The 27,003-nt window shown below is 27.2% G+C and overlaps 1 protein-coding gene across 1 annotated transcript; it reads left to right on the forward strand.

Moving 5' to 3' along the window:
- The first annotated feature begins 283 nt into the window (after positions 1 to 283).
- On the forward strand, positions 284 to 12,210 carry LOC100168926. The gene is made up of 9 exons (XM_008184901.2): positions 284 to 662; positions 4,838 to 4,925; positions 4,991 to 5,228; positions 7,758 to 8,057; positions 8,667 to 8,882; positions 9,076 to 10,182; positions 10,247 to 10,439; positions 10,520 to 10,785; positions 12,014 to 12,210. Exons 1-9 carry the CDS (start codon positions 479 to 481, stop codon positions 12,161 to 12,163), a joined length of 2,742 nt encoding a protein of 913 aa, XP_008183123.1. The 5' UTR covers positions 284 to 478; the 3' UTR covers positions 12,164 to 12,210.
- The last annotated feature ends 14,793 nt before the right edge of the window (positions 12,211 to 27,003 follow it).

Here is a 27,003-nt window from a genome sequence, read left to right on the forward strand (position 1 = left end):
ACAAACTAGATAGCCGTCTCCTTCTTGTCATGGAAGTCGGCCGCCATTTACAAAGCAGGCAATGTCTACAAAATAATATTATCATAGTATATATGTATAGATAAATATATATATATATAAATAAATGTAAAATAAATGTAAACATTGCCTGCTTTATAGATGGCGGCCGATTTCAACATATTGGTCACAACTGTAGTATTAAGACGGCTATCTAGTTGTTGTATAAATCTATGTATTTGATAATGATAATATGATAACACAATCGTAATTTTTATCAGTAATAAACGATAAGCACGCACAGAATACCAAGACGACAGCGTAGTGCGTACATTAATTTTCAGAATTTTGAAATTTACGGTTTGTACTGATTTTTCGTCGGCTTTTCGTCGAAGACCGAGGGGAAAATGCGCGTCTGTCTAGTTTCATCGGTGCTATTGCCATTGGTGATTTGGTCAAAAGCACACTTGGTCTAAAAGGCATGGACAAGATACTAATTTCTGGAGGTCGTGGTAGTATGGATTCTAAAGTTGAAGTGACTGATGACGGCGCGACAATATTAAAAAATATTGGAGTTGATAACCCAGCCGCTAAAATATTGGTTGACATGTCAATGGTTCAAGATGGTGAAGTTGGTGATGGTACTATATCAGTCACTGTGTTAGGTAAATTTGTATTATTTATCTGTATTTAGTTGTGTTATAATTAGTAATTACCTACTTATTAGGTGTGCAACTAAAATTAATAAATATTTATAAGTTGTGAAAATAAGTACCTATCAAAAATGTATTTTGAATTTTATCTCTATAGCTAGGTATCCACGTATAATAAATACATAATAATTAATAACATACCTAATTAATATCTATTTTTTTTATTTATTAACATACCTAATTAGTAAAATTTAAATTACCTATATTACAGGGGTAACTATGATAATTTTTTACTGTTTAATGACAATTTAACTTTTTATTTTATGGAAGACTTCTGTAGTATTAATGATAAAACTCAAAATTAAATATTAGTTACAGCTAGTTATGATCAATATTTTAACGTTTTAATTTTTAAATTTCTGATGTTATCTTTTGAGATATCAATTTTTTTTTTAATAATATGCTATCAAAGTTTCACAACGTAGTGGGCAATATTAGGCGTGTTTTCGCGCTTATCCAAATGTAACCGGTTACTATATATTATAAACAAGTAGTTTTCGCGGTTTTGGTTATACTTTTGGTAATAACTTTTGGTTTTAGGTAACTGATAATTTGTAAAAGATTTTTTGCCAAATATTCCAATCGATCTATTGAAGCGATAAGAATTCTGAAAACAGATTTGAATTTGTCGTCTAGTCTACTTGAAATTGACTTTTCCACATGGTTGATATTATCCCCCAAATTCTTAAAAATGTCATATTAAAAATTAGTATTTAAATATTGTCGTATTTTAATTTATGAAGAAAATAAAATCAAAAAAAGCAGGTAAGTAGATGTTGCTCTGCTGTACAGTGGTTACAAGTGGGTAATTGTATAATTGGTTGTATTAGACTTGAACTCAATGATAAAATATTATTGTATAAGAAAAACGATTCTGAGCGGAGACGATTTGTCAGTCTGGATATTTTATAATGTTATTATTTATTTTATCATGTATGTTGAATTAATATTATAATATCATAATTGTTTAATCGTTTCTATGGTGATAAACAAACCGTTAAAAATTAAAATCCCATTTTTAACGTTTTTTCATAATTTTTCGGTGGTTTTTCCCGTGGCATTGAATAACTATTGAGAAAATCGAAAAATGACCTCTCTAAAGTACCATATTGATCCAATTTGCTAAAAGATAAGGTACTATATGTTGAAATCGAAGCACTCCTTCTGGAAGAAATTTTGTATACAGGATATAAAAATAAAAAAATAAAAATAAAAATAAACACCATTATAAAAACAATAGCTTCTTCGCTCTGCTCAGAATCTAAAATCAAAAATTTGGGAAAGTCAATTTCAAGTAGACTTGACGAAAAATTCAAATCTATTTTTAGAATTCTTATCGCTTCATTAGATTAATTGGTATGTTTGGCAAAGAACTAGTCTCAAATCGTATGACGCGTGTGCATTAGAAAAAAACAGAAAATCATGGTATCGAATCCCCTTAATAATAATATCATATACGTCAGTAAATATGCAGCTAGTTTAATATGTTAGTGAAATTACAAAACCAATGTGATAAATCCCTAATTAATAACTTAAAATTATATCAAAATAAATAAATAGTTTTGAATCTACTTAATTTTATATTAGATTTTAATGGTTCAGAGGGGTATGCTACACTATGGTGGTTAGAGGAGTCAGTTTACCAATCATTTAAAAATTATAAAACTATGAAATGCAACAGTGTTGTAATTAGTTAAAATATTAAAATAATTTATAACTTTATTAAAAATCTAAATAATAATAAACAGTTTTAAATAAATAGATTTTAAAATGTTATCTATAAAATTATTTATAAAGTATGATGTTATTACTTGAATTGCAATTGTTTGTGTAAATTAAAAACATAGTTTTACTATTACTCCCTTTTAAACCATATTATATTTAGTAGAAAACTACTATACAAATCAACATCTTTTTTAAGAACATACGTATTTTATTTAGTCGAGAACGATGATAGAATCAGAAGGGTTTTGTTATTATTATTTAATACTATTAAATAATTACTATCATTGTACATGCCTATATTTTATAAGGCTATAACTACCTCTCTTCAAAGCTAACAAATAATATAGTAATTCAATAAAATAATGTATGTATTAAAATAAATTACTCTAGGTACTTATACTTTAATAAGTGACTAAATCCATCAAAGTAATTAAATTATTGTTATGTATTTGTTTAAGTACGTAATGGTCCAAAATTCACAACCATACTAATTATTATAATAATCAAATTCAATAGGTATAAGAATAGTATTAATTGGTTAAAGAACTTACAGAAAGCAAAATAAAAACAAAATTGTGAAAAATAATTTTCAACGACAAGTACATAGTCAATAGACTATTTTTTTTATGACTATAATTAAAATCTTTAAATATACATGTTGTACCTACATAGTCTTTGTAAGAGAATTTCAAACTTTGTTTATTGCTTATTACGGCCCGGAAATATCCGTTGGCTTATTAAAAAATTTAAATTAACATGCGTCCCACAGTGTTGTTAAATAGATTGTTAAATCTAGTCTGTCCAGCGAGAGAACGCGCCGCGCGTCTACCAAAATTGGTCCGTTTTCGCGCATTCCCGCGCGTACCCAGCCATGTGTGCACCCACCAGGATGGCCCACCGACCGACGGCGCGTTCCGACGACCGGCTGTACGGACCGATCGGCCGTCTTCGGCAGGCCGAGAGAGGGGGAAATTGGGCCTCGGCGCTCGCTCGGTCGTCAGTCTACATGCGCAGAAACAGCGCGTCTCTTGCTGGACAGACTATAGATGGTAAATGCGATGAACTATACTACTACATGTCTGCATTAAATCCACCAATTAGTTAGGCCTAATAGTTATCGCTGTAATATCATGAATTAATAAAAATATAATATAATAAGTAATAAAAATTAAAAATAATTACGATAAATAGGTAAGTAATAAGGACTGGGATTTTGAAGCACTTTTCATTTTTTTTCAAAGGTTGCTTATGATGCTCACCTGGTCACAAATCCGTAACATGTACTTTTAAATGAGAATAAGAACTTTTTTTTTTTGCATTTTTTGACAATTGTTGATTTTAACATCATTTTCTTCATTTTTTTAAGGGCATTTTTTAAGGTTTTATAGAGCATTACATTCCCAGCCCTAGCAATGTCTAATGACTAATAAGTATACAAACTTGTATGGGGTAAGTACTGAGTAAATATTTATTTTTTTCATTCATTAATTATGAAGTTACCCTTATAACATTACTGTAAAAATTATAGGTATATAATATATTCTGTGAATATGTAATATTATGCACTATTATAATAAATTATTATTTATCAATTATCAATTATTATATTTAATATTTCGAATTATTATTTATTTATTTTTGTAAAATTAATATTTACAAAATGGAATATATTTTTAAATCTGTGGTTTCACGATTAAAATTAATTAACTCACAAGTTACTGAATAACATAGAAACAAATATATTAACTTGTTAATGCCCAACCTTACAGCTATTTACAATAAATAGATTCATTATGTAATAATTTCTTTATATACCTACTTTCTTGCTGTAAGAATGTAAATTATAAAGTATTAGGTATAATATACAAGGCTGGGCATTAACGAGTGAAAATGTTAAAGCTAAGTTAAAAAGTTAATTTTATTTTAACTTTTTAACTTAAGTAGTAACTTTTGGCTTTTTATTAACTTAACCGTACATTTACTAAATTTCTTTTTTAATTAACAAATTAATTTTTCATTTGAAGAAGTAAGTTAAGTTAATTCATTTTGTTTTTAATTTAATTATATTTCACTATTTCAGTCCATTTCATTTTCATGTAAAAAAAATATTTACCGTGAATTGTTTAAACTTAAAAATGTATATCATTTGAATAATTGAATCTAACTTATATGGAAATACTATACAAAGTATAAATAGTATAGTCTATAATTTAGTTTTGGGTTGGAAAAAAATTAAGTACGGTACCTAGTGTTGTATAAACAAATTAACTGGTACAGATTAACTTAACTTAATTAAGTTAAAAAAAATCATCAACTTGCCCATCCTTGAATTAATATATAATTAATGTATTGATAAATATGATTGTTATGTTATTTTTATTTATGGTCTGTAAATATTTTAGGTAAAACATTTTATGGTGACAACTTAAAAAGGATTTTGGATCTTAATGCATCTGAACATTTCAATGAATACAAAAATCAAAGTCTTCGGTAATGTATTTATTTAAATTTAAATTTAAATTTATTATAATATGTTGAGATATTATTATTTTCAGATTTTCTTATGTTAAGAAGACAATTGAACTATTGTCTTGTTTAAAAGAATGTCTGTTAAAGCATTCTGATGATTCTACTGATATAATTTTAAGTGTTATTCATTGTGCTACAGTATCAAATTGCATACATTCTGTCGTCACTCATGGTTTTATTCCATGTCTTATACCAAGTATATGGAAATCATTTGAGAAGAACCAAAAATATGAACAAACCACCGAAAAAATTTCACCTGATAGAGTAATGACAACTATTTAATATAATTTATGTGATATGTATTTGAATTACAAAGTAACAAATTGAATAGTCTACAAATACTACTATGCACCTACCTAATATATTTATTTATTAGTGATAAACACTTTTAATTTTTTTCATAAACCATTATCACTAAAGCTGAGATTTAAATGCCCTAAAAACTCAAAGAATGCATTAAAAAATGCACCAATAAATATAATAATTCCGATATAAATTCTGATAGAATTTTGGTTTAAATGACAATATACATTTAAAATGATTGTAAAAAAGTTTTACGTATAGAACTGATCGCTTTGGACTTCTTTAATCTGAAAATACAATTATTTCCATAAATTATTGTTTTTTTTTTCCATAGGTTTAGATTATATATTTATCTATCTGTTTATAGTTATAGTTTGTTCAATTTATATAAAAATTGTGTAAAAGCTTGTAAAAAACTTAAAATAAAATTTCAAATTCAAACTGTAGATTCAAAAAATGAAGAAAATGCCGCAAAAATTCTAAAATGCTTTATGAAATAAAAAAATAGCCTTCAAATTTAAAATTTTGATAAAATACAAAAGACACTTCTTATTCTGATTCAAAAATACGTGAAAAGTGTATGTATAAAACGAGCATCGCATTTCTATGTTTGGAAAACAATGCAAAGTGTATCGAAATCCCAGCCTTAATACTATAACCATCACAATATTTAAAAATATATATTTATAAATGTATTATTATTAATTACAATTAAACAATTAAAAATATTCTATCAATCTTTTCATGAAATGGTATTATCTGCAATTTGACACCATGTAATTTTTTCACAGTGTGGTCATTCACTTAGTGAAATAAAATATTTACCACACACAATTATTATTATTATTTATTCATTTTATGTTTAATACCATACCAGATTTTATAAATATAAAATTTTAAGTTGTATCTATTTAAATATGAGTATGGTAAGTTCTACACACTAATATTTAATATTTTAAATCATTTTAAATGAAAAATATATTTAGGTTTAAAAAAGGATAAAAGATAACAAATTGTCGTAACTAATTCTCCTAATTTTAAAATAAAAACATATTACTATATACCTACTTAGATTTTATGCTTTTACGCTTTTATACACATAAGATGTATTTACATTTGTCTATGTAGATTTAATATGAATTAATAGCTAAGAGAATTTCGGACCCGTTAATTTGTCTTACTTTTACCAAAGCATAACATACGGGAATTTACATTCAGCAGTTACAATTTTTAATTGTTACATTAATTAATATTAGAGTAAAATTACTTATAATTATTGATTATACACAGTATAATATTACATTTATTAATCAATGCTATTATCAAACTTAATGGTATGAATATTCTCTTGTTAGTTTTTTTTTAGTATACAATAGAACCTCGATTATCTGAGCCTTCACGGATAATCGAAAAGATGGTTAAACGAGAATATATTATGTACTAATATATTTATTTACAATTAAAAAATCTGTTAAATTTTTTTATTTGACCATACCATGTGACCATTTCTGACTCGTCAATACAAAGAAACACATAAGTAGTGGCGATTAATCAAGAAAGACAGATCATCGAGGTTCTACTATATTTGAATTTTTAATCGAGTTATGAGGTTTTTAAAATTTTAATATTTTATATATACATAATCGTAAAAAAAAAAACAAAAGAACACAGATAATATTCTTTATTTTAAAATTTAATATAGGTCAAGTCACTCTAATATTATAGCTAATAACTTGAGACTAGATTTTTTACGGTGTAATAAATGGTTAAATAAGATAATTTTGTGCAATAAAAGTACAGGAAAATATTCTCTTAATATTCTTAAACCCCTAAATATTTTTTTATAAAAAAAAAATGAACTAGTTATATTATGATTTAAGTGTTACAACTTAAAGCTTAGGTTTAGATAACAAAACCACACTAATAACATTTTCAACAACATTTTTGTTTTGAGTATGAAGAAAGCTGTTCAAATTTGCTATATTTGTATAGACATGTGGGTGTGACACCCTCTTAAATACTAAAATAATTTTATAATACTCTGTATAACTTAACTGGTGTTTAAATAAATAGGGCAACTATAATATGTGCATAAATTAATCTTGTATGGTAATAATATGTCATAAATAAATAGCAGTCATGTATACTTTAAATAAATAATAATAATAATTGTATATGGTAAATGTTATATTTCACTATGTGAATGAACATTACGGACAATTTTTTCATTTCATTAAAAATTATAATTTTATTTATAAAATATTTTCAAAGTGTGAAAACCCTGTTTCTATTTCATGAAAATATCAATTTAAAAAGTGTCTTTCAATATACATTTTTCACTTTTGCTAGGTTGAAATAATTTTAGATAGAAGTATAAAGAATAAAAGATATATTTTTTTATTGTAATTGATTTTAAATAGGTACCTATGCTTAAACTACCATTAGATGAAAATTATTATTTATACACAGTTTATTTATTGTTTATTTCAGACATATGAAGAACTAAAATTTAATGTGAATTCGTTTTTTGATCTGATAAAAGAGCCTACATTAAAAAGACTTATATTAGTGAAACATACAAATGTTTTATTAGCGGGAGTATGTCAATTATGTTTGTTACCCATTGCAAAACCCGGTACAAGAATTGCAACAGATAGCGCTATAGATGAATTAAAGTATGAGCAATTGATAAACGAACAGATACAATTTAAAAATATTCTCAAAAACCTAATTTTGATAAATAGAGATCCTTTATTTATCCGAGAAATAATATTTGTTCTTGGTCATAAGGTATGTATTATTAAAAGAATAAAAAATAATATTTTAGACATCAACAATTTAACCTAACTTTACATTATATTTGCTATATTAATATTTAATTATTATAATATAGGTATATATTATTTACCTATTATTGTAAATAACTTTAAGTTAATGCTTCCTTACTGTAAAACATTGTAAATAGGTTTGTGGTATAAATATGCAATAACTAAGTTAATGTAAATGTTTTGAAAATATTATTTTGTATGTAAAATATATAAATATATGTAAAAATTTCAATTACCCTCAATAATATTTTTGAATTCCAAAAAGTAACTAAAACTGTTGTTTTTTGTTTAAAAATTGAATTTGCATATTTTTGTATATTTTGAAATTTGCTCATTTTTCTCTATTTTAAGGGCTTATTTTACAATTTTAACTGCATATTTTGATGTGATATTTTATACATTTTTGAAATATTTACTATATATATCTATATTGTCATATAAGAAAAACATATTTTTTTATTTTTTATTTTTCATGCATATTTCAACATTTTAGAGCATATTTAAGATTTCTTAGTGCATATTTGATTGGTTTTTAATGTGTATAAATCCGTGTTCTAATTGTTATTTACAGAATTGCCAAAAACATATAAAGCTTGGGCTTGGAGAATTATTTTCAGATTTGTTGATACAATCCAATGGAATTCAAACATTTTTAAGAGTTGCGTGTGATTTAATTTCTGAAACATCACAAAACTTTAATCAGCATGGTCTTCAAGAATGGTCAAATTTAATCCATAATTATTACATAAAATCAAAAACGAAGTATTCTGATTATATTGTACCTCAGGTAAATAACAGTTCAAACTAAGTCATATATTATACTTTTGTGACAGTACTTGGGACATTTGAATGTATTTTAACCTAACCTATACTTTACATGTCAGAATTTTTTGTTATATGTTTAATAACAATGATAATAATAATACATTTTATTTCTGTAGTATCTTATTCTAATATTATATTGTATTAAAATATTTTAGATATTGGAGTTATTAAGATCAAACACAAATTTTCATCAACTTCAATTTCGGAGCATTGCTGTTTTTTGCATTCATTTAATGTCAATAGAAAATTATAAGGATTTTCTATCATTATATATAATCCCAATTGAACAATTAATGAAAATAAATAAAATTCAAAATGATAAAAGTATTATATTTTCAAGATGTATTGAAGATTTACATTCCCTTTTTTATTTGTTCAGGAATGAAATTTGGTCTTTAAATCCAAAATTATTGACAAATGTTGCTGCAACTATATACAATGTTTATACGGCTGTTGCTAATGGTGTATATTATTTAAAATCTAAACTAGAAGATTTAGTTTTCTTAATATTTATTAATTTTTCTGATTGTAAAAATCATTTAAAACTGATAATATTTTCTCAATACCAAATTTCTGTAAGATATGATGATGATAGTGGAAATATACAAATAAAATACGTTGAAAAAGAACACCAGTTAAATTTAGAAAATCAAGTTGATTTGATTTTAGATTTAATAGACAAGCGTGCAGACTCAAAATTAATGAAAACAATATTTATAACGTTTCTTGATATGTATACAGATGTATCATCAAATGACTATTCTATAATGGAAAAACTATTCATTGTTAAAGCTATTCATCACTTGATTGAAAAAGATGATGTACAAAAATCAATATCAACTGACCCAGAAATAGTTTTAAATTTCATTAAGTCAATACTAAAAGTTATAAGTGAAAATAATGTAATTGATGTCGAAGTTCTCTCCATCGCATTGATGGTACTTGGATGCGTATTAGAAAACACCAATAAAATTTGTCAATTTGACTGTATCATTGATTACCTCACAAAGATTTTGGAGATTGTAAAGGATGCCACATTTAAAGATTTGATTCTAGAAACACTAGAAAAAATTAAACAGATTCATAGCATTAGCTCAAAACAACCAGTGGGTATTCAACGTACAATTGATGATGTGTTATTTGATACCAGAGACCCATTATTACCTTGTAGATCACATGCATTAATGGAGTTAAAAAAAATGATAGAATCCGGAGATAAAATGGTTCTTGTGAAGAAAACAGCAATATTAATCGTGATTCAGGTATATATTAGCTGTATAAGATTAGTATCAGCGTTTTTATTCTAAAATTGTATATTGTATTTAGGAGAATTTGAAGAACACTGATTCATATTTGTATTTAAGTGCCATATTCACATTGTCTTCATTATGTTCGTATTATCCAAATGATATTCTCCCAATACTTTGTGAAGAGTACAGCATGCCAATAAATTACAACCGTTCACTGGAAACTAGATTAAAAATTGGTGAAGTTTTGATGAAAACTGTAAAATCACTAAGTATGTATGAACACTTGGATGTAAATTAATTATATATTGTTCAAATTAAAAGTTAAAACTATAATGATTTAACATTCTAGATGAGACTATTCCTTTGTATAAAAACCGATTACTCAACACTTTTATGGCTGGCGTCAGAGACAATGACCATTTAGTGAGAGCATCGAGTCTTTCCAATCTCGCTGACATTTGTCGAATTTTGCGTTATAATCTTGGACCAATTGTTGAAGAAATACTTAAATGTGTGGATTATGTACTGCGATTTGATCCAGAGATTGAACCCCGTAGAGCAGCTGTTTTATTATTACAAATGATCATTCAAGGAGGAGATTCAGAACTACTCAAAGTGAGTTCACAAAATTATAATAACTATTATTATTGTAAAAATAAATAAAATGTATATAACAGTTTTTGCTCAATAATTTGAAATTCAGGAGACCAAGCTAAAAAGTTGATTTATAGAGGTTTTTGATTTGCTGAGTGTTCGGTAATGATCATTTTATTACATACGTACATTGTATTTATTATTTAATTTATCATAAATTTATTTTACATTTAATAATATATATTACTATATGTGATATTAAAATAAATAAGTCAATGTAAGAAGATTTTTTCACCAGCTTCAGCTGCCGCAATCACTTTATTTTTACCGGACAGCAACAAACATAGTACTGTACGGAACCCATATTCAGACTGACTATGTTTTATTCAATCTCATCAAGTCTACCTTTTGCACTATTGCAGAGGTTTATTTTGGTAAAAATATACGATTAAAGTCAAAAAACCACAGTCGAATAATCGATGGGACCGAAATACATGTATTTTCTTCTAATTCTAGAGGCTTTCTCAGGGGATCAAGAATTGAGTTCGATTTATGGAGTTTTTAGAATTATTGAGGTTCAAATTATTAGGTGATGACTGTATTTTGTATTTTGTTGAATTGTTAATGAATTACATAATATTTATTAGAATTTAATTATTTTTTGCTTATCACTAATGTTTATTCAGTATAGGTTAGTAATGTACCACTAATGACAGAAAATATATGGTCGAAATTTCAAAATAATAAAAAAATAAAAAAAACTACAAAAATTAGAAATTCGTCACAGTATGTGAGATTGTACTTAATGTAATACAAGATGTATGTCAACATATATTTACATATTTACATATGTATGATTTAATATAGGCATGGTTACATATTTTCTATAGTGTGGGATAACAGTAATAACTAATAACTAATAAGGTTTAGAAATAATAGTAATAATATCCTATACAAAATTTAAACTAATATTATAGCCAACACAAACATTAATAAATACATTTATTTATTTATTTATCTTCTGTACTAATGTACCGTCTACATACCATCATGTGACTATATACTTACCATAATTTGTCATCCTCTGGATAAAAGATGTTTCCCCTTTCATTCTTTTGAATACAAATATGAAATATATTTTGTTTTTCTACACAATATTGATACTCATAATGTTTAAACCTTAACTGAAAAAATTTTGAAAAATTAACTTAGGTGTGTATTAAGTACTAACCTAATTCAATGTTCACAGATTTTGCCAGACAATATAAAAGATATCTACCGTATGCTCAAGAACCAATATCAGTGCAACAAAGACGAAACTATCAAACTACACGCTCAAGTGGCAATAGAGAGTTTGAATGATATAATGAAGTCATTATTTTTGAACCAAAATAAATAATATGATGCATTTTTTACAATAAATAATATTTCATGTACAGACTATAATTTATTTGTTTTAAATTCTAAAATGAATGAGGTTCATTGTTTAGATTAAAAATGAATTGTTTGATTTTAGAATATTATAGGCAAGGCGCAAGTGCACAACTATACAATTTTTATACTTGTTATTTATCATAAATAATTTTTAATTAATTGGTATTATTTGAAATTTAAAAAATGTTTGTTTTTGATGGTTATGACTGATGATCACCAATTTTTCTAGTAAAGCTGGAATTAAGTGTAACTACTTAAATACTCGCAGTATCATTGATTTAAATATATATTTTATAATATTCAGAAGGACAGACATTACTGATTAAATAATGGATAAACATTAGGTACAATACCACAAAGTTTTTATTTCACCAATAGCCAATCACCACAGCGGTGTATATACAAATATAATATGAAACTTGTACATACAAAATTAAGCTTTACTTATAACTAATAGGTAACAAATAAGTAAGGGGAAATTTCTATTATTTTGATCTTTGAAGTATACTCAAGAATACATTTTCAGTTACAAGTTTAAAAATTAGATGTCAAATTATAAACCATTATTTCGTGGGATATGTTCACAATAATTATTGTATTTCATTAGGAATGCAACTTAAGCAGTTATATTTTTTTGGCACATCATTAAAGCATTAATGATGACCATTTTATGCAAACAACAGTCAAGTGATAAGTTTTCTAGATATGTATATATTAAGCGAATGATAATGTCTTGTTAAAATATTTTACATATCAATTTTTATGTCAACAATAAAATTATGATTACACAGTATACCTAATTGACAGAATTAATTACTATATCACAGACTACTGGTACAGGTCTACTATAATGGTAAATTTTTTTTTAATAAATTAGCATATGTTCTAGAGTCTTGACAACTGAGTCGTCGGTGATAATTTCCATTGTGCATCGTTACTGTGTCCTGTAGTTAAAAATTGTAAATAAAATACTAAAACGCTATTATGCTCCATATTATCTGTACCTTTTTGTATTACTAACATAATATTGTCGACAAACAATTTATTTTTTACAAGATTTACATGCAATATAAAATAATAAAATCTATCTCTTTTTTTCAAATGTCAACAAAAAATGAGTAAAATACATATACAGTTCACAAACACACATAGTATCTGTGGTAAAATATTACACTGCCTGGTCATAATATATTCTCTTGCCATAGTTTCTACGGGATACGACAATTTATTACCGTCTATCCTTAATATATATAAAAATGAATGTATGTGTGTCAGTGTGTGTCTCCATATTACCATGGCAACCAATTATATATTATTTTGAAATTTCCGATAAAATGTTTTGTATATAAATGGTTGCCATGATGATTTGTAGAATTATTATTCATATAGAGTTGGCAATTTTAATGGGCAACGAAGTGAACGGGATCAGATATTTATTTATATATATTTATTTGTATATAGATAGATTATACCTCTGAGCAGAAGATAGGCTAATTTAAAAAGGGAGAGAACCAACCCCGGGAGGTGCTCAAACAGGAATTTTGAGATTTCCGATGGAAATTTTTGTTTTTAAATGGTTGCCATAGGTTTTGAAGCTATTATAATAATAATTATTGGTTGCCGGGAAACGAAGTGCACGGGATCAGTTAGTCCTTAATAATATTATAAAAAATATTTGTTTAATATTTAATACAGTTATTATATTGTCTTAAATGTAATTAAGTACCTACCAAATTACAAAAACCTTGGTTTTTATAATAGTGCGTTAAGGAAACAATTTTTGTAAGCTAGGTACTGTTGCAGTGTTGCTAATCAACCGACCTTGATGTAATATTTTTACGTAATAACGTAAATTATCGTCTATCCTTGATAATATTATAAAAAAATATTTGTTTTAAGGGGCCTCGCCATCGCATTGATTTAAGAAGAATCATTTAGGCAATTTCTAATCTCGTTGTCGCCACCCGAGATCTATGGGTTAGTCGTAAATGATTATTATAGTGTGTGAGGCGTCCATGCGGGTCAATTGTAGCGGTACGGAGGGCTCTCACATCCACTCGCACACACATGTCAGTATGTAATATTGTGATCATGAAAAAAATGTTTATTTCACTCAAACACACGATTCAAATTCCAACAATACGTCGCAACGATTAACTCGATTTGCATTCTGACAAAATATTCTTTTTTTCCACAACATCTATGAGGCATCGGTCGAGGTACATTTTTAAAATTGTATTTAGTTGATTAAATATTTAAGTTGGAAATTCTGAATTTTTTTGAATTTTTTACAATTTTTATTGCATTTTAAATTACAAAAATTAAAAATGTAGCTCGACCGTTCCCTTGTATATATTACGGACAATCCTAATATTTTTTCAGAATAAAAAATCGTGATAATTGTCGGCACGCATCATTGGAATTAGAGACAGTAGTTTTTGACAAAAAAAAGACGTGGTAGTGAGGCCCCTCAATATTTTATACTGTTATTATTTTGTCCTAAATGTAATAAAGTACCAAATTACAAAAACCTTGGTTTTTACAATAGTAGGTACGTTACATCTATAAGGAAACAATTTTTGTAAACTAGGTACTGTTGCAGTGTTGCTATACTATAAATGCAATTTTCAAATGGCTATCTATGAATTTCCTTTACAAAATATACATTATATTGAACAATTAGTAAAACTGTGTACATTTAAGTTTTAAATAGGTACGTATCATTCTTCTAAAGATAAAAAACCATTAAAATACCTACTGAATATATTGACCATATAGGTAATAATATGTAGCATAGGTATTAGGTAATATACCTACCTACTAAAATAAAATTAATAACTAGGTGTAATAAAAAATGAATATGTTATTATTACATTTAGGACAATATAATAATTAATAACTATAACAATTTTTAAAAAAAGTGGGTAAGTGAACGTCACTCTGCTGTACAGTACAAGTGGGTCACTGTAATAGATGGTATTAAATTTGAATTCAATGATATAATATTGTTGTATAAGAAAAATGATTCTGAGCGCACTGCATGCAAGCCTAAAATACATTTCATTTCAGGGGACACACTTATTAATTTAACTGTTACCTTTGGGCTTTGACAGATTTCTAAAGCTAAATAAAATCTATGTGGGTTGTAACACCAAAAATCCCCCCTCTTTTATGTTATAACACTTACCTTACACATTAATATTTGACATATTTGACATTCATGGGACACACATTGTTTTTCAAGGGACATAAAGCTGGAGCGCAGACAGTTAGTCAGTCTAGGATATTTTATATAATATTTATATATAGATATTACTTGTTTTTTATATGGTAGCCGAACAGTCTGTAAGTTGAATCAATATTATAAAATTACAAAAAAATGAAAATTGAAAATGTCTGTAAACAGTTCAAAACTAGTCAAAGAATTTTGAAATTTTGTTATAGAAATTGATAAAACAAACATATGGCGTAAATTTCAAATGTATAAGGTTATTAGTTTTCGATTTGCAACAAAATAAGAAAATTACCTGTACCTACAAAAATTTGAACTTCAGACGCACATAAAATTTAATTTTGAGATTTTTTTATAAAGGCAGACAAACTTATGGGGAATCTTGTAATACATTTTAAACATATTTACATTCATACATTTTTACATTTTTTATAAGATTTATAAAAAAATGTTCAAGAATATCTAACTCAAAATAATTTGCCCATTTTCGTGATTTTACATGTTTTGTCAACATTTTAATTTTAAATGCTTATAAAATAATTGTTAATCATGGATTTTTAATATTTTCCAAATATCTTTGTAACAATATTTTAGGAGCCTTGTATTAAATTGCCAAGCTTTTTGAACCAACAAATACAATTTAATTAACATAATAAAAAAGTAGAATAAAAAATGCGGATAAGTGGATGTCGCTCAGCTGTACAGTAGGTTACAAGTGGGTCACTGTATGATGGGTGGTATTAAATTTGAATTCAATGATACAATATCATTGTATAAGAAAAACGAATCTGAGCGGAGATGGTATGTTAGTCTAGATATAAAACATAATATTATATACTTATCAATGGTATTAAAAAAATATTGACCTATAATAGTAACCTATCTATAATAAATCTCAAATTAATCATATCACAATATCCATTAGGTACTTATAACGCGTTATACATCAACAACAAACCGTGATACTATCATAGATATATAATAGTAGGTATACTTTAGAAGTTTCAAGTACCCACTAATAATATTATACAATCACAACAAAATAACTTTTTTTTTTCTTTATTTGAAATAAACAATCTGTACTATTGGGGCACAATAGGCTTATGTGACAAAAGTATACATATAAATTAATCTTAATTCCTAATCTCTTACAATTACAATTAGACTAATTAATAAAACAGGCTATACTTGATGTGAGAAGTCATCCAGTAATGACACTCACCAATTGTCTTAACAACAAAATAACTAAAATAGTTATTCTAGGTTTTTTAATATGTAATTTCGTCCAAATTTTAACTTAAAATGACTATAAAAATAAACTGTGCATATGTATTTTTTTAGATTTTTTGGTAATAGAATTAACTACTTACGTGTAATCTTGTTTTAAATTTTAAATACTTAGATATAAAAGTTGAACATTTTATAAATTTTTAACTAGGTACACAATAATTATTCAATTTTAAATTTGATACATTTTGTCAAAATTTGAACTTCAAATGCTTATAAAAAAAAATTGTGCCTATTTTTTTTAAAATATTTTTCAACTGCTATTAAAATAATATATCATCCATTAAATTTTCACACTTTTTTATCCAACAATCAATTTTATTGATATTTATAGAAAAAAAAACTATAAACTTCAAAATTTTGTGGTGTAGGTATAGAAAATGAAAATATTAACATTCAGTGAAATTTTCAAATATCTACAGTCATTCGTTTTTTAATTACAATAAAATAAGAAAATCGTCACATGAGAAATCGAGTGAATATCAAATGTTGTAAAAATATGAATTTCAAACGCTCATAAAAATTGAATTTGACTTTCTTGTAGACATTTCTGAGTGAAACGATGAATGTATTGATTTTACAATGATGTGTTTTTTTTTGTGTCTGTCATCACCTTTTAGGACAGTAAATATAAAATTATGCTTAGATTAGAACAGTATCTTTTCTGATAGGAAAGTGAATCTAGTTGGTACTTTGGGGGGTTAAAAGTAAAAATTTCCCAGTAGTTTTCAAAAGGGCTGTGAAAACAAAAGAAAAATTAAGGAAAAACGGTAATTTTTACGCTAAATCTGTTTTCGAGAAAATTGATTTTGTTTGTGGTGTAACTTTTAAACATATGACCGTACGTACATGAAATTTCGACTGAATGTTTATATCAGCACTTTCTATACACCATAACATTTTCCAAATATTTTGATTTATTTTGATCTCTTTTCGGACATTTTCAGTTTCCACTTTTTTTAGTTTTTTTTCTATAAATATCAATTAAATGTTATTTGTTGGTTAAAAAAAGCTTGAAATTTTAATAGAAGGTTCCTATTATATTGTTTAAAAGGCAGATGAAAAATATTAAAAAACCATAGCCACAATTATTTTTTATAAGCATCTAAAGTTCAAATATTGACAAAATACGTATAAATGACGAAAATTTGAAAATTATTTTGAGTAAGAAATTCATGAAAAATTTTGTTTTTAAATCTAAGATTTGAAAATATATTACAAGATTCCTCATAAATTTGTCTACCTTTTTCAAAAAAAAAAATATCTACAAGCATGTCAAATTAAATTTTTATGAGCGTTTGAAATTCATGTTTTTTCAACACTTGATATTCACTCGATTTATCATATAACGATTTTCTTATTTTGTTGTTATTAAAAAACGAATGACTGTAGATACTTGAAAATTTAACTTAATGTTTATATTAGCATTTTCTATAAACGATAGTATTTTGAAAATAATTTGACTCTTTTTGAGCTGTTTACGGACATTGTCAGTTTTCAATTTTTTTTTCTATAAATATCAATAAAGTTTTATCTGTTGGGCCAAAAAGTGTAAAAAATTAATACAAGGTTCTTGATATATTGTTACAATAGCAGTTGAAAAATATTAAAAATTCATATGCTGTGCCTATTATAGGTATATTACCTACCTATTATAGGTAATTTTTTTTTTTAATACCTACCGTAGATAAGTAGGTAGGTATATAATATTATGTCTTATACCTAGACATGACATACCGTCTCCGCTCAGAATCATTTTTCTTATACAATGATATTATATCATTGAATTCAAATTTAATACCATCCATATTATACAATGACCCGCTTGTAATCTACTGTACAGCAGAGCGACATCCACTTGCCCATCTTTTTGAAGAAAATAAAAGTGAAGTTGATAAAAAGGTAGTTATAAGAAAAAATTATTTAGCTCTTGTAAGTTAAACCTATTCCAATTATTTCAATTAAAAGTATTAATACATATATTTTACTAAGCTTTAGAGAACCATAGTTAATAAACTAGCGAACCAAAATTGATGATTTAACTACCAAAGTTTTTAGAACAAAAAGCTTTACCGGAAGCCATTAAAAAATATAGTAGTTACCATTTTAAAAAATAAAGTTGATTTTGGTATTGGTACAACTATAACAAAACTATTAACTTTTAAAATGGTGTATCAGTAGCAGTCTTGTAAAGAATACTTTTATTTTGTATTCGGAATACATATTCGAATAAATGAGAATTAAAGTATTCAGAAGACGTATTCGAATAGTTCTTAAAAATTATATTCAGAATACATATTCGAATACTTTAAAAAGTATTCGAATACTATCAGAATACTTTTTTTCACAACTAGTTTTTGACAGTTTTTGAATGATTGGTCATTGATTGGAGACCCTAGCTCTATAAATCCCTCTATAAATTCCAGAATATACTGCCACATATTCACAAGGCTTTGCGACTATTGGTTTGTAATGTTCATCTATAAAAATAAATGTTAGCATACACTATGCGCATAAAAACAAGTTCAGTTTAATATTTACAAGAAGTTTATATGCTAAATACAACAACAATTAATAACAGTAAAATTTTTATTTTTTAATAAAATATCTAAAATATGGTTCATAACCAATTTAAAGTATGAACAATGTTAAACCAGTTGGAAATAATGTTTATGTAAAACATTACACAGATACGCCCTGGGTAAATAAAGCTTCTTTCATAAGTATTGAGGCCGGTGACATTATAAGTGAATTAGGGAGAGAGTAAGAAAAGTCAACGCAATAAAAATAAAGAGCACGCTGCCGCCGCCGTGCATGACTAGCAAATTAAATAAATAAAAAAACGTGTCGTTTCATTTTTCCACCCACACCTCAAGAAAGAAGTTTTACTTCAAAAGGTGGACAAGTTGGTACCTATCTGCTGTAAAGTAGTTGTAATGGATGTGTTATATTTGAATATAATGATAAACCATAGTATATGAAAAACGATTCTGAGCGGTTAGCGTAGTTCTTATATTATTATTTTTTATTTGTTACTATGGTGATAAACAAACGCATATATATATATATATATATATATATATATAATGATATTGGTGCTTTGTAGAGATGAGACAAGACCCAATATTATGTTTCTCTATTAAACAAAAGAATTTTATTACAAAAAGTACATTACAATTATTATTTATGTTTACAAGAATTTCTTACCTATTAAACAAAAGAAAATAACATTAAAAGCCTCTTACTCATATAATTTTACTAACAACTATAAAAAAAATAATCGTTAGTTGTTAGTTTTTTTTATAATATGTACAAAGATTTTTAATTTATATTATTTACATTTATGATTTCTCCAATATTAACAGCTGTATCTTATATCAGCATATTATTACTAAGATAGAGCTTTATCCGTAGCGACATCTAGCGGACTTGTTTGTCACTCGGCAAATATGATTATTAAAGAAAAGAGTATAGGTATTTTCTTTACATCTCCCCCCTTAGAGAGAAACAATTGTAAATTTTAATGCAATCAATTGTTTATTTACCATCAAGCACTGGAGACAGTTTTGTAACGTGATAGAGGTTTGATTCTACTTTCTTGTATCCGGTATCAACTTCATACACTGAATTGGAGATCTTCTTCAGTATTTTGTATGGTCCTATCCTTAATTCATCTAGTTTTTTCCTATTTAGTCGATTTCCATTTTCAACATAGACTCAGTCTCCTACTTTGAATTCATAGTCCTCTCTATGCAAGTCAAATGTTTTTTTATTATAATTGTGTGATTTTATTGTGTTTTCTAGAGCTATTTTCCTATCTCTTTTCAGGTCTTCTTTTGTACATCTTGTCTTTAATTCAAATGGCAATAAATTTATGTTTTCACCTTCTAAAAGGTATTTTGGAGCAAACTTTGTGACAGTGTGTTCCGTTTCATTATATTTTTCTACACACCTGTTTGCAATAGTAGTCCATGCTGTTTTATTATCATTTTCATTTATTCTACATCTTATCTTGTTGACTAAAGTTTGATTTAGTCTTTCATTAAGTCCGTTTGAAAATGGTGCGTCCACAGCCGTGAAAACCATTTTTATGTTTTCATTCTTAAGAAATTGTTTAAATTCTGTGGAATTTATACCCGGGTATTGGTCCGTCAAAAGCATATCAACATTGTGACCTTGTATCCCAGTTTTTACAAGTCTTATAAAGTCACTGGAGCTTTGGCTTTTTGATGTGAAAATACTAGCATACCTTGTGAAGTGATCAACCAGAAGGTGTAAATATTTTATTGTTGACCTTGATCCTTCAAAACCTCCAATGGTATCAATCGATATAATTTCATATGGGTATGTGGCTGGACCTAAATGTGACATTGAACCGTATTTAGGCTTCCTCCTTGATTTGTTTTTTAAACAGACTTTGCATTCATCACACACTTGCTTAATGTTTTGTATCATATTTTTTGCTGTGTAGAATGGTGTTATTTTATTTATCAATTGGGTTCTTCCAATGTGGCAGTACGTATCATGGACATCTTTTATTAGAGTTTTGCTAAGTTGTTCTGATAGTACAATCTTTTTCCTTCTTGTATTCTTTTTATAATAAATTTAATTCTCTAATTTAAGTTTTCCATTTTGTAAATTTATATTTGTGTGTTGATCATTTTTTATATCTTCTAACTTTATTAAATTTACCACTTTTAAAAAATCATCAGTATTTTCATACGGTTCTAAAACTGGATTCCGGCTTAAACAGTCTGCTTCTTGATTTGATTTTCCTGGGTTATATTTGATTTTGAAATTATATTGGGATAAATAGTACATCAAATCTCCTAGTTCCTCATCAGTCCTTGCCTTAATATTCATATTTTCTAGAGGTTTATGATCTGAATATACTATAAATTCTTTTCCCATAAGCCAGTGCTGCCAATATTTTATAGATTCTTTTATGGCCAAACATTCCAAGTATATTGCCTTCTTCTTTTTTTGTGGTTCAGTTAATTTTTTTGAAAAATATGTCACTGGCTTACTGTCCCCGTTTCTATCTTCTTGTTTCAACACCGCTCCCACTCCTTTAATACTAGCATCTGTGTAAATGTTTATTGGTAGTTCAGGATCAAAAATATTTAGAAGTGGATGTGTACATAGCAGTGCCTTTATTTTATTAAATGCTTCCTGACATTCTGTGGACCATATGAATTTCACGTTTTTCCGCAATAGATTGTGTAATGGGTTCAAGATTATTGCACTGTGTGGTATGAATTTGTGATGACAATTTACTTTTCCCAGGAATTGACGTATATTTTTTTTTGTTTCTGGAACTGGAAAGTTGTTGACAGCAGTTAAATAATCTTTTAAAGGCCTGATTGAATTGTTTTCTATTATGTGACCCAAATATTTTGCATAATTATTTGCAAAAGTACATTTCGAAAATTTTAGTCTAAAACCTTCTGTTTGGATTGCCTCCAGTAGTCTTGATAGATGAAGTATATGTTCATCAAAAGTTTTTGAAAAAACTAATACGTCGTCTATAAAATTCACTGTAAAACTGGAAAGTTTGTATTTTCTTATAATGTTGCTCAATATCCTTTGGAAGATGGCTGGCGCCGTCTTCAATCCAAATGGAAGACATGTCCATTGGAAGTGACCTTGTTGTGTTACAAATGCAGTTTTGTATTTATCCTGAATTTTCAAAGGAATTGACCAAAATGCTGAATTTATATCTAAAGTAGAATAATATTTACAGTTTATCGATTTTACCATTAGATCCTCTATCAATGGAAATGGTTGTGATTGAGGGATTACAATTTTGTTTAATTCTCTGAAATCTATGCATAACCTTGTTTTTTTTCATCTTCTTTTTTATATGCTAGAGTTACCGGGGCAGCGAATGGGCTATACGATTCCTCAATCAACTTTTTCTCTAACAGTTTTGATATTTGGTCTTATATTTGTTTTCTATCTTCGTCTGTGCACTTGTATGGACGTTTATAACAGTATTTATCCACCATCAAGTCAATATGAGCTTCATAATGTCCTAAAGTACCAATATCATACTTATCTTTGGCAAAAACTGGTTTATATTTTCCTATTAACATTTCAATTTCTGATTGTTGGTGTAAATCTAAATGGTTTATAATCATTTCAAATCCGGTTGTGTCTATATGTTCATTGAAATTTATTTCACACTCGTTTATGTGGTTTGTGTCTTGTACTTGGCTGTTAAATTGTATAATTTTTAATTCTTCATTTTGTATTAATTTGAAGGTTTTGATACAATCCAGACCAATGAAAAAATCATAGTTAAAATTTTCATTATCTATTATAAATATATCCATAAGTTTTTCTATATTGTAAATTTTTATTTTAAGTGTTACCATACCTTTTGTTTCCTTTTCACCATTAATAGTCTTCAAGATTACAATTTGTATGTTATTTTTATGTTTTTTTTTTTTTTATTTTTAATAATTTTGCATTAATTAATGACACATTTGAATCAGAATCATAAGCTCCTGAAATGTTTAAAGTGTCATTTAATAGTAACTTGATTCTTATTAATGGTGGCGCCTCTAGTTTTTTTTGGTTTTTCTCGTTTAGTTCAATTTATAATTCAGAGTTATTCACAGTTTTTAAAACTGATTATTGGTTTCTCTCTTTAAACCAGCAATTTTCCTCAGGGTGGTACCGTTTCACTTTTTTCTCATTAACACAGATTCGGCAGGGTTTTTTTTCTTCAGTTTGTTGTTTGGATTTGGTGTCAGAATATATAGTATTTTTTTTGTCGTACTTGTTCTTCCCAACAAGATGTTCAAATTTCCCTAGTTCATTGTAAAGATCTTCCGTACCTTGTAAAATTTCTCTGTCAATTTTATCAGCCACATAATTTGGTAAACCAAATGCTATAAGGTCTATAAGTGTCCCAGTATCAATTGATTTTCTTACTTCCAGTAGTAATTTTTCTTTTTTTAAAGCATACTCAAGCAATGAACCTACTCGGTATTTAAAGGCGAGAGCATATCTTATGGGTGAACAGCCTTTGTTTGCAAATGTATTACAAAACATTTTCTCCCATGTGTCCCATTTCGATTCCACTGTGAGTTTTATTAACATGCAGCCGTACCATTCTAAACCGGAGCATTCCAAAAAATGTTTTTATATTTCTATCTTCTTTTTATCTTCTTTGATTTGGAAACGTTCACATTCTGTGTTAAAGTTTTCATTCCACTGCTTAGCGTTTGTTGTTTTTCCATTGAATTTCTCTAGATTGAAGTCTTTTGCAATTATTCCTAAATTTTGAGTTTCAAATTTTGTTTGTTTATTCTCAATCAATTTTTCTAACAGTTTTTTTAATGTTGGATTGGAGTTAATTACTGTAGGTATAACACCTTTAATATAATTATTGTATCAAATAATATGACAAAGGTTAGGAATTTAAAAAAGTGCTAAATATCCGTGATGCTTAGTTAATATTCAATAATTTCTCATAAAAACTCTTTTTCTCTATCAGTGGTGGTATTGATTTGAGGTAGGTTATGATTTTTTTTAAATTTTTAAAAATTACATGGCCGAATAGGGAGTGCGCCATCTGGTTTAATATAATCTGGGATATTACAACAGTTCTGATCCGAAGGTAGGAAAGTTATTCGTTCCGTTGTGCTTGGCTCTTATATGGTGTTCTGTCCCTCGTCGTATTAGTATATCGTTCCGTATTTCTGTCTATTGTAATGTGTATTTAAATACGGAACGATATCTACTAACCATCAATGACACGCTCTGTTGTCTCATATATACGTGGCTGTGTGTTTGTTTGGTGGGTGGTGTGATTAAAGTCACCATCTTATGTCAAAGACATGTCCCGTTACAACGTGACTATTTTTCTAACATAACCTTTGTTCAAAATTCTATCATTTATACTTCAAATACATTTTGGAGCTATATTAAAAGTAAGAAATTTAAAAAACTTCCCAACTTTATTCTCCTAAATTATGTTTCTAGTGATGATAGTTTTAAAACAATTGCTTCGCTGATCATTTTGTCTAGTATTTATGTCATTTAAAAATTTGTTTTCCATTTTCCTGCTCAATCTCATATTCAAAATACAACATCTCCATATTTCTTTAAATTCATGTACCATCTCTTTGGCTTCGTTAAATTAATCTAACTATTGGCCCTAACTTAATTCCAAATATATTTTTTCAACATTGTAAATTTGTTCTTACTAACCCTCTACATTACCTATTTAATTAATCGTTGTTTTCTGGTATTTTTCCTGATTTTTGGAAGACTAGTTTGGTTTCCTTTATCCATAAAAGTTCTGACCCTTATAATATAATTAACTATCATCCATCTCTTTGCTTTTATTGTTTTCTAAAATAGAAGATCTTATTAATTCTAATAATCTATAATCAAATATTTCCATTCGTAACTCACATATAATAAATTATTAACGTCGTTCATATTTTATTTATCCTATATCGGTTTATTCTCTTGAGTGTTGTAGAATAAAATTTGAATTGTACTGTTTATATAATGTTGTTTATAATATAATTGATTGTCCCGAGTTCCTAAGCCATCTGTACTTTACGGTCCCACAACGTTTCACTAGATCTCAGCTAGGTTACATTTTATATTCCCAACCAACTAACTAACTATGCGATGAATTGCCCGATTTACCGTATTATGCAACTAACTAATGAATATATACATATAGTTATTTTATTTGTCTACATTACCTGCTAGCTTTGAGCACTGTTCAAATTATATTCTTCGAACTATTAGGTAGTATCAATCAACGTTTCTACATATTTTATGCATTAAGTTATCTTTGTATTGTATTACGCTTCATAATTTTTGTGATTCTCCATATTTTGTTTATTTCTCCATACTTTATAATTTTGTGACAAATCTACATCTATATCATTGTACATTATTTTTTTAGAATAATATTTTACTGTGTGTTTACAGATTAAAAACAAACAAATACATATTTGTTTTTGCATACTTAATGATTTTTAATAATATAGATTTAAATTATATTTTTTTTTTTATTGAGTTAATGCTTCAACACCTATGGTCATTAGCTCAAAGGTTATTTAGTAGGTTTTTCGACTATGGCAAGGGGACAGACGTATGGTTGGTTAGAACACGCGTATATTTGGCAAGAATTTGTCACAACATAAAACCAGGGTGGTCGCCCATCCAGGAACTGGCGAGCTATACCCAAGTGGAGTATCTGTGGCCACGTATATGTAAATATACGCATGTACTTATTATATCAAATTATTATTATTATTATCTGTATTCATTTTTATTATATAAATTATCACATGATATTTTCTTACTATTATTAATTTTTGTTATTTGTCATAAAATTCTAAAATATTAAGTACATTTCATAAATTATAATACTTGTCGCCGCCGCGACTATACGGCAATAACGCATATCTCACATCGGCCGACGGTACACACACACACACACACACACAGCACAGTATCGTGTTATTATTATAATTAAATTGTTTATTTGTATATTTTGTTTTGTGTATTATATAAACGAAGATTACCTACACTAATGTAAACCGGTCGTCGACTGCTCGTCGCGGGATGCGTGAATTAATATCACAGCCGTCCGAATGCAAATCAGTTCGCTAAACGGTGTCAAACAAACACCCACGAATATTGCCGCACGCGAATTGCCGGTTTTTAATAATTAAATTGTTTTCCAAAATTATTGTCGTTGGACGCGAATCGTCTTCTTTATGATATTTTTGTTGTGTCGTGGGCGCGAATCGTCCCTTTATAATATTTTTACTACCTATGTCATTGGGCGCGAATCGCCACTTATACAATATTATTATTATTACGTAGGTATTGTATTATCGTACTCGGCTGTGTACGCCGTTGTATTATATTGTGTCCGGACACGCTAACCGCGACTGTTATTTTACATACCTTACAATATTATTTTGAATTGTGAAGTGTATTAAAAAATTTTATTATTGTTTATTATTGTACTGTTCATTATTATAGCTATATAGGACCAGCTGGCCAGTCTGTGCTCCACAACTCCGTGAGTTTTTATACATATTATTATACTATTTTGTCTGGCTAAAGGCTGTCTGTGTATTTATTATTATTATCATTTTATATTGTTGTGTTGCTGTGCATTTAATATTATCATCAATTTATCGCTTTTTACCAGTATACAGCAACACTACTTATCAGCTTAAGAACCGTGTTATTATTTCTTATTATTATTATAAGTACACCCACCCACATATACACATCTC

This window comes from Acyrthosiphon pisum, chromosome X (assembly GCF_005508785.2).
Source record: "Acyrthosiphon pisum isolate AL4f chromosome X, pea_aphid_22Mar2018_4r6ur, whole genome shotgun sequence".
Taxonomy (NCBI): Eukaryota; Metazoa; Arthropoda; class Insecta; order Hemiptera; family Aphididae; genus Acyrthosiphon; species Acyrthosiphon pisum.

Excerpts from the sequence above, each read along its gene's own strand:
- LOC100168926 (XM_008184901.2), top strand. The coding sequence starts at position 479 with ATGGACAAGATACTAATTTCTGGAGGTCGTGGTAGTATGGATTCTAAA. Across the intron at positions 8,058-8,666 it reads TATTTGTTCTTGGTCATAAG|AATTGCCAAAAACATATAAA; the intron begins GTATGTATTATT and ends TGTTATTTACAG. Across the intron at positions 10,183-10,246 it reads CAATATTAATCGTGATTCAG|GAGAATTTGAAGAACACTGA; the intron begins GTATATATTAGC and ends TATTGTATTTAG.